Raw genomic sequence first — 17,259 nt, 5'->3', positions numbered from 1 at the left:
GTCAGAGAAGGAAGAGGGCCAAGCATAGTGCTGGGCTTCTAGCCCGAGTGACTGGGGTGAAGGTGTTCCATGAAATGAAATAAACGCTGGGCTGGAACGGCTCTAGGGAGGAGAAATGCAAGAGTTCAGGTTGAAAGATGATCAGCTGCAGGTCTCTTCGAGGCCTTTCTCCCTCCCTCTGCACCCTGCTGGCATGTCCCCTTCACACAGATGGAGACTTTGCTTAGTCTGTGTTCTTCACTGATGTGGTCCATGAGCCTTGAACAATGTATTCGTCCATTTTCTGTTGCTTATAACAGAATACCTGAAACTGGGCATTTTGAAAGGGAATTTCTTTCTAGTTGTAGAGACTGAGAAGTCCCAGGCCGAGGGCCACATCTGGTGAGCGCCTTCTTGCTCACGGGGACTCTGCAGCGTCCCCTGGTGGCACAGGACATCGCATGGGGAGGGGCTGAGTGTGCTAATGTGCTGTGCTCAGGGCTTTCTTCTTCTTCTTGTAAAGCCACCAGTTTCCCTCCCATGATAACCCATTCACCCATTAATCCATGAATGGATTCCTCCATTCACAAGGGTAGAGCCCTCAGGACCCTGAGTCACCACTTAAAGGCACCACCTCTGAACACTGCCACATTAGCATGGCAGGCAGGATAAGGACCTCCTAACGATGTCCATGTTCTATGCCCATCACCTGTGGACGTGTTACCTTCTACAGCAAAAGCGACTTTGCAGGTGCGATTGCTAATCACCAGTGAGAAAGGAAGCGTGCCCTGGGTTTCCCAGGTTTGCCCCATTTAATCACAGGAGTCCTTAGAGGCAAAAGAAAGAGATGTGAGAGTTTGTTAGAGAAAGGCGTGAGGCTGGGCGTGGAATCAGAGTGATGGGATGGCTGGCCCAGCAGATGAGGGCTGAGTACTACGGAATGCTGTCAGCCGTGTTTATTTCCAAAGAAGCTGGAAAGGATGAGGAAACCTTCTCCGTGGAGCCCCCAGAAGCAGTGCAGCCCTGCTGACACCAGGATGTTAGACCCGTGGGACCTACTTTGGACCTTGGACCTCCAGCACTGTGAGGTGATGAATTTGTGTTGCTTTACGCCACTAAGTTTGTGCTAATTGTCGCAGAGGCCTGCAAGGAGACAGGACTCAGGAGCGGTGGGTTTCAGCTAGGAAGAAAACACGCAGGTCCTGGGGGAAGGAAGACTGAGGATGTAGGGGTTTATGGTGGGCAGTGAGGTGCGGAGGGATGAGCAGCAGCATTTCATGGGGCTGTGGGGCAGAAAGTGGGGTCTCAGCCTCATGGGGGGTCAGAGTGAGAGACGCAGGGGCTGAGATGAGAGTGACATGAACAGGGATAAATGGCAAAAAAAGACTCGTCCTGGAGGGGAGGCCGTGAGTCCTGAGAGATGGAAGTCATGGGACCTGGAACCCCCACTGCCTGACTCTCCGAGGAGCCCTGGACCTACTCTGGGCAGTGTTGGTCTTGGGAGCCAGGGGTGTCCGCAGGGCAGAGTTTAGGAAAGCCTGCCCTCCCACCTTCAGATCCTGGAGCCCAGCTCAGGGGCCGAGGTCTGTGTCGAAGACCCCGGCAGCGCACAGAGGGTGCCCTGGCTTATTTGCACCACGGGGAGGATAAATGAGAACGTGGGCTCCTGAACCGCACGACTGCAGGTGTATCTGGGGAGGACCAGATGGAGAGGCGCCCAGCCGGAGCACGTTAGCACCGTCTAACATAGCAAACTGCAGGCGCTGGCCGCACCTCGCTCCGCTGCAAACAATCCATTATTCACCTTGTCAAACACACTCCCCCGAGAAGCCGGTTTCAGATTTGGCTTGTAAACGGCAGCTGGCTGGCTGGCCCTTCTCTTACCTGTCCCCAAGGAGCTGTTGAGCCACAGCAGTGAGCATTTTACAAGCGGGAGGGCCACAGGTGACTGCAGGCTGCCAGAAAGCAGATAACTGGCCTGGCAGGCTCCAGGATTCTAGGGAATCATGGTCTTTATGGCTTTCTGCAACAAAGGGAACTGGCTCTTTCTAGAAGACAGGCTGGAATACACTGCTGTGTAATTAGAGATGACTAACCCGAGCCATATGGGACAGAAGGAAAGTCTCCCCTGAGTCAGTTGGTTTATAAAATGTGTTAAATATTAGGAAATGATTAATTTTCCATACATTCCAGATGAGCCCATTGTTCTCCATGCACAGGAAAGGCATGTTTGCTCATTTAACACCCGGTTCCTGGGGGCCTACCATACCGCATGCCAGGCTGTAGAGAGACGGCATTGAGCAAATCAAGACAATCGTCGCTGCCATGGAATTTACAGGGGCAAGAGACAGCAAACATGCCCACAGTCATGCAAACGCCAGGCTGAGTGCATGTGTGGGCGGGGCATGGGGTAGGTCCCGCATGACAGTGGTCACTGAAGTCCTCTGAGGACAAGAATATAATTGGAAAGTTGAAGAATGAGGAAGAGCCAGTCCATGAAACTCAGGGGTCAAAGCGTTTCAAGTTTTAGGAGGAGAGAGAGGTGGGGAATGGTGTGGTCTGGGCAAGGAACAGAAAAGAGGCCTGGAGGTTGGAGAACTTGTGGCCAAGGAAGATGGCTGAGCCTCTTGCCTGGAATTTGGATCATCCTGAATGCAAGGTGGAAGCCGTGGAGGGCTTTAAATAGGACTGTGATAGGATCTGAGGCTGCTTTAAGCTCGATCTAGCTGCTGTGTGGATGGGGAGATCGGGAGTACACCAGCAAAGGGCTGTTGTGTCATCCAGGTAGGAGATGAGGGTGTTCTGGTGAGCATGAGGCATAGAGGTGGGATGATTTCAGAAGGGACCCAGCGGGATTTGCTGATATGTGGGCAACGGGAACAGTGAGATCTGGGGTTATTCCCGGGGTTTTGACTAAGCGACTGTAGATAGATGGTGTTCCCATAAACTGATGAGTAAGATGGGTGCGTGTTGGGAGAGGGAGGAAGAGGAGATTGGGAATCAGGAAATTTGGGGGCATGTTGAACTCAAAATGCCTCCTGGCTACCAAAGAGAAGAAGGCACATGGTGGGGGAGGTCACACACGAGTCTGGTGCGTGTGTATGTGAAGGTGTAAATACAACCCTCTCCACGGTTGTCTTGTGAATGCTTTTTTCTCGTGGTATTAAGGGCAGAGGGTTCTAAATCAAATATCCTCTGACACTTTGCACAGCAGCAGAAACTGTTGGCAATGTGTTTTCAAGGAGTTTTGTCAGTATTTCATAGAAGGATGAGCTGTCCCCATTTCAACAAAAAATTTAGGGATCACTGATGTAAAAAGTATAGCCCCTGGGAATCAGAGTGAATCGTCACTGTACTTCCTATCCAGCACAGTGTTTCAGAGCTTGAAGTTTTTAGTAAATCAGGGATTCCTAGAGAGCCTGGGACAGGGCAGATAGACAGCAGGGGGTTTTGTTTCTTTGATAACTCCTCATCGGACCATTTACAAAGCTCAACTTCTGAATTTTACCAGGAGGGCAGGGCAAGAGGTGGTTTAGAGTGAGAAGCCCTTTTTGGAGAAAGTTTGGTCTGACCTCGTCCATCTTCGTACCACAAAATGTCATGAGGTTTATAGCAAGCGTGTCCTTTATACCCCATCACAGCTACTGGGGATCCGCAGACAAAAGAAATGACTTGACTTTCATTTCGTAAAGGCCCTTGTGGCTCTGTGCCTCTGTCCTTAGCATTATTTTATACTCAACCTGGTCCTACCAGGAACCCAGTTTCCTTCTAGTGTATGAACATGAAGAGGCTGAGTAGGAGTCAGCGTTTGTTTTCTCCTGTCAATCTTACCACTTCTTAAACTCCAACTTGGCACGAAACCACTGTTCTGTTTCTGCTCCTTTGTACGAAACTACACCATGCTGTTGGATACAGCAAGGAACATGTTCAGATTTGCAGACTCCTGGCAAAGTGACTCCAAGATGCTCCAATACAAACTTCCTTGTCATCTCAGGTTTTGAAAATTGGATAAACTCAAGTTTCTGGCTTTAATGATCTATTTAGAAAAATGAAACTCCCATAGTCAGAGCTCTAAATGTTTTCTTCCAGATGAGCTCAAGGCTCCACGATAAGCCTTAGGTGAATCTGAAATCTGTCTGTTAATGATGGGACAGTTGATCGCTAGCTAATATTGATTAAGTATGCAGTACCTGTGAGGTGGGGACTAGAGTCCTCATTTTATATCTGGGGAAACTGAGGCACAGGCCAAATTTGTGTTTAAGTGTGGCTTAAATATAAATGTACAACACAGATGTTTTTGGTTTATTTTTTTCTTTTTTAAAAATGACTATAGTTTTAGCCTTGTCCTCTGCTTAAGTGATTTTGACTTTCGATTCAGGAGAAGTGGTGTAAGGTTTTCGGAAAGTGAGTTAAAGCAAAACAGTTGGCCGCAATCATCTTAGTGGGGCACAGTTGCCTCTTAGGTGTAGCCCTGGGCAGGTATTTTTTGTGGGGCTCCTGTCTGCCTAAGCAACTTGAGCCATTCCTAAATCAGCACCATTCTGGCGATCCAGTCTCACACCATCCCACAAAACTCACAATGAAAATACTGCACCAGCCATCGGAGCAATCTGCTCACCAGGGTGCTCTTCTGGAAGCTGGCCTGGACCCTGTAGGTGCAGGTTCTAGAGCTCTTTGGGGCATCTGAAGGGGAGAAATGGGAGCCAGCTGGTCCCAGCTAACAGAGGGAGACTAAGGATATTTCAAGATAGGCACTTCCAGCAGCCAGGACCCATGCAGGTGTCTGTCTGAGCTTGGGACACCTGCCCATTTGGTAGTGCTGGTTACAGGCACTGGAATAGCGGGGTGGGGGCGGGGACTAGAAAATTCCCAGCAAGACATTCCAAGTGCGGGGCCGTGATGGGGTGGCGTGGGTCCCTAAAGCACAGGGCCTGGGGCAGATATCCCATTTCCCTGGGGTGAAAGGGTGGGAGGAGGTTCGAACCCTATTAAGACTTTAAAAAGAGCAGCTACTTCCAAACCTCCTAGGTGCTTTAGCTACAGGATGGCAAAAGCTGTTTTAAGGAGGAACTTGGCTAGAAGGTTCTAGTACTTGTTTGTGGGTTCGAAGGTATAAGGTGCATTTTTTTTTTTCTTTAACCTAGATAGTTTGCAAGATGCTCAAATAAAAATGGTGGCTTTTGCCTTCCAAGTGCCTGGCTTGGCCCAGTTGACTGTGAGTGCTTCGGGACCCTTGGAAAGCTGGTCTAAGGTGGGCACCATAAATCTCCTTTATGAATATGCTACCTCAAAAGTAGTCTAGAGGCACAGATTACAGCAGAGCTGTGCCGGAGAGAATCAAATTCAGGTTGACCATGTGGCTTTGCCACCTCCGACAAGTGGCTTCTGAGCCTGAGTCACAAGCACAGTGTGACTGTACCTACCTCCTAGGGCTGAGATGAGGAGGAAACGCACACACTTATGTGCACACACAAAATGTTCCTTGCTGAGGGAGCCCGAAATGTCAAGGGGATATTTGAGTAGCCTCTCCGGAAAAGAAAGATCCACCAAAGTAGCTGTTGCTTCCAACTGTTTTATTGCTAAACTATCATGATACAAGTCGTATAAAAATACTTTACATATAGGAAAAATAAACTACGTTAAACTGGAGATTAAAAACATTTGCATAGGAATGTGATGTATTCAAACACCTTTAACAGGATTGTCTAAACCTAAGCCTGCCAGCACCACCATGTTGGAGAGACCTCTGTTTGTTGGAGAACTGTACTGGTTTTCTCTCCTCTGAGGGCTGTAGAGGCCATAGGGGGTGAGTGAGGTTCTTTGACAAGATGTCCAGGATGCTAAGCTTGTTCCAACAGCCATAGCCTCAGTCTGCTCAGGCCAATCAGAATGCTGTGAGCACCTGCTCTAATAGAAACAACATCATTTGCATCCATTCCATTCAAAGCTTGAACTCAGCAGGGAGTTTATTCTAGTCAGCCAACAGCTGCATAAAGGTAGAATGTTAATTAACCCTTTCACTTCCAGCTCTCAGGACCCTGATGGTGCAGGGAGAAACTCTGTTACCAACCACCAGAAAAGTTTGTTTTTAAACAGACTGAGTTAAACAGTGATGTTGGCTGTAAGTCAAGGCACTCACAAAAGCTGAGGGAAATGGATGTTTATGATCACAATTTTATATGATGCTGCTTTTTCTTAAGCATTTAATTGGAATGCAGGAAAATACTTGCTATGCAATTGGCTGTTTTGGTTCCATGAAACGTAATGCCCTAGCCTTGAGCCTAGGAGACCCAAAGTTAAGATGCGCTGGGTCACCGAGCACCTTGCCTCCAGGAAACGAGTTCAGGAAAGGTTAGCCCAGCTTGTCAAGAACATCACAACTCCATCCATGCCTCTTGTAAACTTGAAATGAAAACATTCTTTCAATTCTGAGCAATAGAAAGCACTTGGAAAGTTTTTTGTTTTTTGTTTTTTGTTTTGACATGGTAAATTCAGTTTCACTGTAGTCCAGAGTGAGAATTAGAACATATCAACTCCTGATCTGCCTAAATGTGACAGCCTCTGCCCAAGACTGGCTCACTGAGGCGTCTTGGCTACTGGATGTAAACAAAAAATGCAATATCAGTGCCTCCCAGTTCTTTGAAGAAATCGATTCATCCTTGGTTATGTCTATGCTGGAAAACTGTGGATGTCCTTTGGATAAAGCATACAGGAGTTATCTACCAGGATTTTGTTTTGGTCCCCTCTGTAAATGTTAGCCTGAACGTAGGGTTCTGTGAACATGCATTCTTTTCAAATTCCATTACAATGCAGGCAGGGTTTTGGTGTCAATTTTTTAAAATCAAAACCACCTACTAGATTACTTATCTGGGGGGATCTAGACACTTGATGATTCTCAGTGACCAGATCCAGGCTCAGGGCTGAAGTCAGCATAATTCTTGAGCAAGAAAAAGGTGGTTCCTTCTTCCATGAAACCATTCCTTCTCCTGAGATGCTGTCTTCTAGGTAGGTGACTAATAGGCTCTGAGTGGGAGTTTTATTACATGGATTTTTGTTTCCTGGAATAATTAACAAATGTTTCAAGAATACATCATTTATCTTAAGAAAAAAAATCAACCTATGTGTAAAAAGAGACATTTAAAAAGATTTCTGACCATTTATAAATATAAATCTAATTCCAACAGGGGTGTAATATTTTGAGGACAGGTAAAAAGCATAAAAATACAGGTAAGAAAATAAAATTTAATAACATACTAATTAATCTGGATTGCTATACATATTATCAAGCAGCAGCATTTTTTTTACAATACAGGAAGACTTGCAAACTTTGGAAATATACTACATTCAGCAACATGGTAGACCTGTCAGAGTGCTACATATTTACATTAACTTAGATGTAGCAAGTGCAAACCTTCACTTAACTGAGATCCTTCTAACACACCTGCAACACGCCCATCTTTACCATTTATACATCCCTACTTTCTCATTCTCTTAGAGGATCTTATTGCCTCTTCCCATACTGGAAATATTTTATGAGCCATCCTTCTTGGCAAAATTTCCTCCTAGCATTTGTAACTGACAAAACTTCCTTGATAGCTGTCAGTTCCTAATACACTTTCTCTTGCCTGTTTATGTCTCAAATCTAATGCTTTTGTTTCTCTTTCCTTTGCTATTTGGTACAGTTGTTTATGAAAGTGCTTCCTATAATATCCAGCTAAGATGTCTTAGAAAAACAGAGGGGTTTATTTGTGTGTGTATTACACACACACACATGCGTACAGGAGGTTGAGCTACCAGGAGGTCCTTTTTGCTAACATAGTTAGAAAACTGATGGAAAATGCATTAGTCCTTTTTCACCCTGTGGACAAGGAAGCTGAGCTACTTTGCTACAATAGCAGGAAGGCACTTGGGTAAAACATTCAGATAACTGAGGAAAGCTCAAATTCCCTCATGTATAAAAAATGGCTCCTAGCCAGGTCAAGGGAGAACAAATCACTCACCACACACTCCTAGCTTTTCCCCAGTGAAGCCAATATTGCTGGAGAGAAAAATTCATATTGCTGGAGAGAGAATTCTCTAGGTGAAGCTGCTAGTATAAGGAACTTATATAAGGAACTTATTTTGTTCGTGAGGAAGTTTTTAGCATCCCAGAAGTTCTATGGTGGGGGTCAACCTCTTACTGGCATTCTGTTTATTTAAAAGAGAATGTTCCTAAACTCTGAGCTTAGGGGTAGATGAGGGAAAGGTTGTCCATTGTTAGGGAAAAATAAATGCTAGGTATTGACCAACAGGTTGCATACAAGTGCACAGGCCCGAATCGGAGCATTTTGTCTTCTATCTGGAGTGCCAAACACACCTGGCCCCACTCCCAGGAAGCTTTTGCCTCTGGGTAACCTTGACAGGAGAGCCAGGACTTACAAAGCTCACAGTGGGCACTGAGTGGCCATGACTAACTATCTTCTGAGGCCTTCTGCCTACAGACTGGACCGAGAAAACAGTACAGTCTGAGTGCTAAGAATATTTTCACTTTGCTGTGGATTATTGAGGAAACAACTGAATGGCTTAAAAATGAATCCCCCCGCTTGTCCTGGGGTATCTGCAGCAAATGCCAACAGAAACACACCTGCCAAGAACTACAAGGGTTTTGTTTGTAAAAATCACAAAAATCGCACCCACAGAGGAAGACTAGGGGAGACTAGGGGTGCGCTCAGTGGAAACAGTTGGGAGGAAGGAAATCACATATAACATACAACTGGTCTGAACAGAGCTCATTCAAACTAAAGGATGCATTCGACTAGATTTCTTTGCGTTAGAATTCTAGTGCGAATAGGTCTTCAGGGGCAGAAAGGGTCTTGAAATACGTTCAGGTCAAAGTAAGCAGTGAAGCTGGGAAGCGCATCCTGAGCTCGACTGTGCCACTTTGAATTTAGGATAGAGGGAATTCAGCCCTTTTCCTCTATCTTGGTAGACACCCACTTCCAGAAGCACTTGGGCTGTTTTACTTAACAAAAATACCCGCACTTCTTTTCTTGGTTGCTTTAGCCCTTCTGCTATTCCTCAATTAAATGCACATGCTTGAGATTCTCCACTGCTTTACGGAAAAGCACTCTGGCTGCTAAGGAAGAAAGCAAGCCGGAACCTTGCAAAGCATCCAGGTTGTACAGCTGCAGCAGACAGGTGCTTGCTCTCTGCAGCCTGGGTCAGCCCCCCAAGTCCATGGAAATTGTGTTAGCAGGACTGCGTGCTGCAGGGGTTAAAGAACAGCTCGCCAAAATAGCTCCAGTGCTAGGTGCCCTGGCCAGCTTTTTCAAGCAGAAAAAAAATAGTAACAAACGCATATACATGTCATAACTTAACGCCAAGAAGTCTTAACAAGTGATCTTGTCCGGGCAAGACAGTTTGGTTTTGGAATAAGAATTCAAAAATAAAGCTTTAGCCGTGGCCCAGTTGTGGCATGGACTGGGTGAGCTCTAAGGACTGACAGTTCAGTTTCTACCTCTATCGAGAGGGTTTTGGGTTTCTTCAGCCTGTAAGCTGGGCTCTTGGATCACGTTCCTTTGGTTGCTCTGAGAACTCCTTTCCTTCAAAAGGTACAGGAGCTGTATCTGTGACCTGGAAAAATGAACGCAAGGGCTGGGGTTTAATCACAGCGCCCACATCTTCTGTCCCCCGCCCATCCCCCCAAGCTCGAGTCACTCTGTTGTCAGGTGCGTTCCAGTGTCCTGTCTTGTGCAGAATGTGCTTTTGGTCAGCAGGCGCTTAATATTTGGACGGAACACCATTAAGATCAACCAGGATGCTCTCTGGGATTTAAAACATAAACCAAAAAGAAGAGTTCTCTCTGGTGTTTAGAGGGAGGTGGCGAGCTCCTTAAGCGAGAGTCCGCTTAGTGCCCATACATTGATCCGCGTGTGGACTCCAGGCTGGGAGATGAACGTGAAAGGAGACAGAAGGTGAGGGGCTGTGGAGGGCTCCGAGGGGTCAGATACAGAAGGTGTCTTGCTATAATGGCTTCTTTTACGTCTGATTTCTGGCAGGAGGTCCTGAAAACTCCTTCCTGATAATTTCATTAACTACAAAAGAAAAGAGGAGGGGGAGAGAGAGAGAATGGGGCGAGTGAGAGGGCACCAAGAACATGCATCAGGTTCGCTTTCTAGAACCTCTATCAGGCTATTTATTTTTGAGACAAGGTCTTGCTCTGTCACCCAGGCTGGAGTGCAATGGCATGATCATGGCTCCTAGCAGCCTCAGCCTCCTGAGTAGCTGGGACTACAGGTACACACCACCACACCTGGCTACCTTTTTAAATTTTTAGTAGAGACAGGGTCTCACTCTGTTGCCCAGGCTGGTCTCGAACTCCTGAGCTCAGGATCCTCCCACCTGAGCCTCCCAAAGTATTGGGATTACAGGCATGAACCGCTCTGCCCATCTCTATTTATTTAAATACTTTTTTTTTGTTCCTTGTGATAGTATATTTGACAGTTTTTAATATAAGAAATGCTTTCCTACATCATATTTTTTTCAGACACTGTTTTGTGCTAAAGATCTATTAGTGAAAATTGCTCAAATGGTAACTTTTTCAAATCTTTGTGGCAAAAATGGATTTGAGCCATAGGGCATGTCTGAAGTAACTTTCTCCTCTTCTGCATTTGATGTCATGTGCTTGAGGCTTTCTATTGTGTACCTATTTCCACATCCAGAAAATGCCTATTAAGTCTGATAAAACATGGTTCTTTCTTGATCCATAAAACTTACAGTTCTCAAAAGAGGAACCCTTACAAATAGAGCAAGTGAGGGCCCCCCAAAGACTGACTGGCCATCAACATAAACATAGTTTCCATTTCAGCACAACCAAGTGAAGGATCATGTGCCAGTTCTGGAAAGTTTGGTCACCTCCCTCCCCAGAAGTATGTGTGGAGTTCCTAGCAGGGAACCAAGAGCAGTACCAGTCACTGGCACCAAGAAGCAAGCTACCTTCTCCCGCCTTGGCTACTGGGTGAGATCTTAGGATAGTGGATCCTGCAAATAGGTTCCCTGAAACATTCTTGGAAAGAAGGAGGTGCTATTGGTGACAGCTCCTCCGTGAGGCATGCTCCCTGAGGTATGCCTACACCTTCAGTTTTGCAGGTAGACCATACTGACTTATTGTGGGGTGGAAGGGATGAGGATGTAAACCCCTTTGGGAGTCCCATCAAAGGCAGGTTCATTTTCCATGTCCTGGTTCTGACACTGAATTCTTCCCACACCTCCTCACACTTCCTTTTCTCACCTTAGGCTTAAGTTTCATTGGCACTGAGGGTTAAATGTTCAGAGTTGCCCAAAGTCTCTCCATGGTCAAAGCTGGGCCCTCCTAGGTTCAGGGTACTTTTCCCTGGAAAACCCCTGCCCAGATGCTCTGCAACCTCCATAACAGTGAGAGGCGAGGAATGCAGAGAGCTGAATGAACCGGGTTTGATTCTCAGCTCCTTCTCTGACTATATGACTCTGACTATATGACGTTACCTCTCAGTGCCTCAATTTGCTCAACTGTAAAGTGGGAATGATAGCACACATCTTTTCAGGCTGCTGTGAGGATGCTACCCATTCACATGTGACAGCGCCCAGCACAGCGCCTGGTGTTCAGTGGCTAGTGGCTGGGATGGTCAGTCAAATCCCCACGCTTCATGTTGGACTCTGAATGCCGCGCTTTGCAACCATCGGCTTTGTTTTGTGCCAGAACGTCAGGCACGCCACAAGCATGTGCGTGAGAGGTCAGGTTCCAGAGCCAGCCAGGGTTAGAATTCCACCTCTGCCACTTCCTTGCTTGGTGAACCTTGCCTTGGTGACATAACCACTCTGTGCCTCAGTTTCCTCATCTGTAAATTGCATCTAAAAATATTACCTCCCAGGTTGCTGAGGTGCTTGGATGAGATAATGCAAGTAAAGATCACAGTGCCCAGTGTACAGCCAGTGTTGGTCTGTAGACCAGTATATATGTATTAGATATGTATTTGAAATACATACATTATGTATAGCTTTTCCAACATGTGGAAATGGATTCACTAATAGGAATGTAGAGGACAAATTCATATCTTTAGCTAACCAGCACTAGTTGGGCATCTACTGTGTACCTGGTAACAGCTGACTCCCAGGGACCCTAAACCAGAAGCTGCATAAGGACTGTCAGCCCGGACCCTCAGTGCTTCCTGCAGGGGTGACGAGCTGACCATGCTGTGCAGGACTCTTATGTAGCAAAAGCTGAATGCCCGGGGCAGCTTCATGTGAAGCTTTTCAAAGCCCGGATTCCAAAGGGCTTCCTGTTTTCTCAACCTAGGAAGTGAGAGGAGTGGATCCTTGATGAAAACTTTCCACAGCCTCAGCTTTCTAAAAATAGCTGGTAGGCAGAGACACTGGCACCAAAGCCCTCTCGAAGGGCTGTTTCCCTTCTCAGAACACAGGGCTGGGGCAGGGGATGGGAAGTAGAGAAACTTTTCAAGCAGACAGAAGCGTGTTTCCCTCCCCTTGGGTGGAAATGGTCCTGCTTTCTGGGAGCTACTTTCAGATAGAAGTGAAGAGTTGCATCTGGAAAATCCAGTAACCCTATGCACTTAGACCTTCTTGCTATTGGGGGTGGTGAGGGGGCCCTGAGTTCAACTCCCGCCCAAACCTCTCTGGGTAGGAACCTCCTCTTTCTGAAATCTCGGCGCCTGCTCCCCTGACTACCAACAAGGAGAAAGTTCTAGAACAGAAATGCCTGCTAGGTGGTGGTGACAGCATAGAGCCACATTGGGCTTTAAGTTCTGAGAGAGGGTCTCATCTCAACCACTTCATGCAGAGTCCACAGGGAGGCCCCACATTTGCAGACTCGAGTACTAGGGTGCAGGGGAACCCCAGGGCCCTTTCACCATGCCATTTCTCCTGGTCTCTGTCTGTCCCCGACTCAGCCCTGTTCTCTCGTGTCACCTTCCTCATGCTGCTGCTCTTGGTAGCACCATGCTTTCCCCAGTCTAATGCTCTTCCTTCTCACTCACATCACCCAAGGCTCAGTCTCCTTGGGAAAGCCCCCCCTGGTGGCCACCCTCGACCCAGTTGCACTCCCATCTCCTCACTATCCCCTGCTGCGCTGATGCTCTCCTTCCCCTCATATCCCTTAGATGATGCTTTGGTGCATGGGAAGTACTCAACACTTATTTATGAACAGAACACAGCAGCTTAGAAAGGGATTGGGAAACTTCAGGTCACAGCCAGGATTGGCCTCCCCAAGTTGGCCTCTGAGGTTTGGGTGCTGAACCACTCTCCTGTATCATTGCCATCAGCATTTTAGACCTCCAATCATCTACCCTAGGCCAGCAACTGTACCTCTCCTCCTACCTGTTCCCAAATGGGGCCAGGTGCAGTGCTCTACCCCTGTCCAATGCTGCCCCTTCCTGGAAGCTGCCCCACATTCCTGCCATAGTGCCCTCCCTCCAAAAGCAAGTACTGAATTTTCAAGTAGCCCCACTCATGCATGGCACCATGCAGACAGCAGGTGCTTAATGCTTGCATTAGCCCACCCCAAGGACCCTGCACCATCAGCCTAGGTCCCTTGGTTTAAGGAAGCTGATTTTCCTTTTTCATTTGATTGACAAATGGGTTGCTGATCTGTTATTTGTTTGGAGTCTTTCTCTCTACAAAAGAATACCAGCCATTCACATTTCCTGAGAGCTGTGTACCAGGTCCTATATAGTGCCAGGGACTATTATTTAATTCTCACACTACTCCTAGTAATATCATTATCCCCATTTTATAGATAGGGAAATAGAGACAGGCAGACCAATACTCTAGCAAGTGACAGGGGATTGGGATTTGAACTCAGGGCCCATTTAATTAACTTGTACAGTATTGATCCTCTCTCTTTTGGGGAATCCCAGAATCCTCTGGGTCATGTGCGTGAAGTCAGGGGAAGGCTACAGTAGACTCTGCCTAGCCAGCAGTGAGAGGCCGTGTGATGAAGGCAAGTGCTTTGCTGGAGAAAGCGTCCCTTTCTCAGAACAGAATTGAGGCCAGCAGTTGTGAGTCTGCCACGGTGCTCTTGACCTCTGATCATCCTTACAGAGAGGAGACCCGCTGAAAAGGCTGATGGAGAATGATCTCAGGGTGACTACTAAGCCTGAAACTGGAGAGGAAAAAGTGAACTGATCTTAAGTACACAAAAATTACACACAAAAGATAGTGTAACATTTTCAGTATATATGACAAAGTCATTTATAAAGAGGTGTTTCAACTCAGAAGGATATTAGTATTCTAATAAAAATGGCTACAGACATAAAAGATGATATACCAGAGGTCCACAAACTTTCCTGGAAGGAGCCAGATAATATTTTCAGCTTTGTGGGCTCTTTCTCACTTACTAAGCACTGCCGGTGTAGCATCAAAGCTGCCGTAGACAGTAAGCAAATGGGCATAGATGTGTTCCAGTAAAACTTCATTTGCCAAAACAGGCTGGTCATGTGCCAAAACAGCCTGGGGGCCAGGAGTGACCCAAGCACTGTAGTTTGTCAGCTCCTAGTATATATATGCTAATGGCAAAGAAGAAAAAGCAGGGTGTTCTCTTTGCCTGCTTTCTGAGGGTGGCAATCTGGGGAAGCCAGTGCCTCTTACTGGATTTCTAAAAGCTAAAACTGACTTCTGTTTGTTAGTATCCCATTCTGCCCTAGGACTTTTCTGTTTTGCTAAAAGGCCCAGGCACCTGCATCTACTTTCTCCTCCCTTCCTTGGTCAGAGCTCAGAGGTTCCCAGACTTCAGTTTGCAGCAGGATGGCTGCTCAGGATTACATGAGGAAAACAACACAGATGTATGAATACTTCAGGTGCAATTTAAAGGACTTCCAAGGGTGAATTTCACTGGAGGCCCTTTCCCTTTGCTGACTTTGGAACTGAATCCCCTGAGAAAGCAGCAACAGGGAGGAGCGGATAGGTTGGGTCCTGCTTCTCGCTCAAACCTCAAGCATGTTTTCTAAAATCTGGTGAGACCACGTGAGTGCCCATGAGAGCCTGGGCCCAGCCACAAAGGCCACGGCCAGAAAGACACTCCTCAAGCTTGGAATGGGAATCGAGAGGGCTGTAGCTGCATTCTCCAGGCCAAATCAAAGAATCTGAGAGCCAAGAGGGGCCCAAGGCACCACCCCCAGTCACCACTGACTGTTTTCTCTGCCTTGCAGTGCCTTGCTGAATTCACTCCCATGACCCCCACATGCTTGGGTCAGGATGTGTGAAGCCGAAAGCACATGAAGTCCTCTCCATGCTCTTCTGCCTTTGGTCCTAACTGTCCTCAGGGGAAGCGACTCTGAAGGCCCAGAGGTAAGTTCCCTAAGCAACCAGGCCTGCTGGTCTTGAGCCTTCCCGTGACTTTTTTTTTTTGAGTCTCCCTCTGTCACCCAGGCTGGAGTACAGTGGTGCCATCTCAGCGCACTGCAATCTCTGCCTCCAGGTTCAAGTAATTCTCCTGCCTCAAATTCCTAAGTAGCGTAGCTGAGGTTACAGGAAGCTGCCACCATGCGGGTTTTCAGTAGAGACAGGGTTTCACCATGTCGGCCAGGCTGGTCTCGAACTCCTGACCTTGCCCTGGCCTCCCAAAGTGCTGGGATTACAGGCGTGAGCCACCGTACCCGGCTCTTCCCCTCTGACATCTCAAAACTGAAAAGGCCTGTTACTTGAGACAGAGCTCTCCCAGACCTCTGCTTTGCACTTACTAAGTAACTTCCCAGTGTTCATCTTCTCCAGAGAAACCTGGCCACGCTTGAGTGAGGCTCAGTGAAAAGAACATAAAACCCTTACTAGGACTGTAGCCGGAAACTGTGGGTGGGGTCTGAAGAGTGATGCAGCAGCAGTAAATACCCTCCCAGGTCATACTGGTCAGAGCTACAGAGTCAGCCACAGGCCTGAGCCGCTGGCTCGCCAAAGTCCCCAAGCCCAAGACACACATTAAAAAGGCACCACCCTTCGACAAGTTCCCTGAGGGGCTTACAACCTCAGCACCGATATTTTACTTGCATTTTTATCCTGATTCCTCAGACGCGAAGTCCTGAGGCCGGAGAGTGGCAGATGGTTGGAGAATGTGCCCCTCCCCCCAGGGCTTCCTTCTGCCACAGGGAAGTAGGGGTTCATCTCAGCAGGCCCCATCCTCTGGCAATCGTGCTTCTGAAGTGTCAGCTCCCCTGGGTGTGCTAATATAAGCTCTAAGATGGTCTGGGCACTGTGTGTACTGGTTTATTCCAATTAGAATATGGAGAAGATTAAAAAACAGCAACAGCATCTAAGAAGCTGAGGCACAGAGAGGTAATGCAACCTTCTTCAATGTCTCATCTGGACTTCACACCCCAGGGCCTCCTGAAACTTGCACGGTAGGGTCTTCTTCGCTGCCAGGCTCTTCTGTGGAGGCCCAGCGAGGTGGATCTGTTGGGTGAGGGGCTCACCGAGCACCCTGGGAAGCAGCTCAAGGGGATGATTTCGAATCCAGAAACCAAGTAGCAAAATCATGTGACTTCAAAAGCCACAACAAGGAAGCCCCCGGGAGGAGCTGAAACCTTGAGCTGAGGGAATCAGGATTGGAAATGCCCTAAGCACAGGGCGGGGCTTCCTAGGTAGGCTTTCTGACCTCCCTGCCCACTCTGCTGTTCCCCAGTGCAGAACACCCGCCACGGATGGAGAGCGTTATTTAACTGGACACCCACAACGAAGTGTGCAAAACCAAAAAGACGGTGCTGCATTTTTCCATGCAGGCCAGCCCTGGAATCGGGGAGCATGCAAGTTACCGGGGCCTCATCCCCCCTTCTCCCGCCCAACCCTGAGATTCTCAGGGAGGTCCCCAGGAGTGTCCACTTCAGAAGTGGAGGGGTCTAGCCCTTAAGAGCAGGAGAATGAGAAGAGAGGGCCTTCAGCTTGTCAAGTTTTCTTATACTTGAAACACACAGCTGGAAAACAAAAGGAGAAGCAGAAGATATCAATTACCTTTAACTTTGATTTCTCGGATCAAAGATCACAGTCATTCTGTTTCATAATATGTTTTGTATCCAGCTAAGGTGTGTGTCTATCAGCTCTGAAAAAGATTTGCAAAATCATTTTTGAGAAGAAAAAAAAAAAAATCACCTTTGATCTCTCTTACGCTTCCAACTTATGCCAGTATCATCCAAGCCCAGGAGGGAACTTAACCCTTTGGCTGTAGTTTAAGCCAAAATTCTGCAACATCTTAGCATTTGTGCCAGAATTAACCCAACACTAGGGTAATCATAGAGATGAGGGACTCTGTGCAAAGTGCATTAC

The 17,259-nt window shown here is 47.3% G+C and overlaps 1 protein-coding gene across 8 annotated transcripts in view; it reads right to left on the bottom strand.

The window, feature by feature from the left end:
* Positions 1 to 5,537: 5,537 nt before the first annotated feature.
* The window catches only part of NFATC2 (nuclear factor of activated T-cells, cytoplasmic, calcineurin-dependent 2), a 177,904-nt gene continuing 166,182 nt past the window's right edge, over positions 5,538 to 17,259 (bottom strand). For 4 of the 8 annotated variants that reach the window (XM_011951356.1, XM_011951359.1, XM_011951360.1 and 1 more), the window contains exons 10-11: positions 16,948 to 17,035; positions 5,538 to 10,052 (exon numbers count right to left, since the gene is read on the bottom strand). In XM_011951356.1, coding sequence (XP_011806746.1) covers positions 16,992 to 17,035 — 44 coding nt within the window. In that variant the 3' untranslated portion in view covers positions 5,538 to 10,052; positions 16,948 to 16,991. The remainder of the gene's footprint in view (positions 10,053 to 16,947; positions 17,036 to 17,259) is intronic. The other 4 variants (XM_011951355.1, XM_011951357.1, XM_011951358.1 and 1 more) reach the window with 1 other exon arrangement.

This window comes from Colobus angolensis, unplaced genomic scaffold (assembly GCF_000951035.1).
Source record: "Colobus angolensis palliatus isolate OR3802 unplaced genomic scaffold, Cang.pa_1.0 Scaffold319, whole genome shotgun sequence".
Lineage (NCBI taxonomy): Eukaryota > Metazoa > Chordata > Mammalia > Primates > Cercopithecidae > Colobus > Colobus angolensis.
Note: the sequence above shows the minus strand (reverse complement) of the source record. Positions and strands in the feature narration are given on the sequence as shown.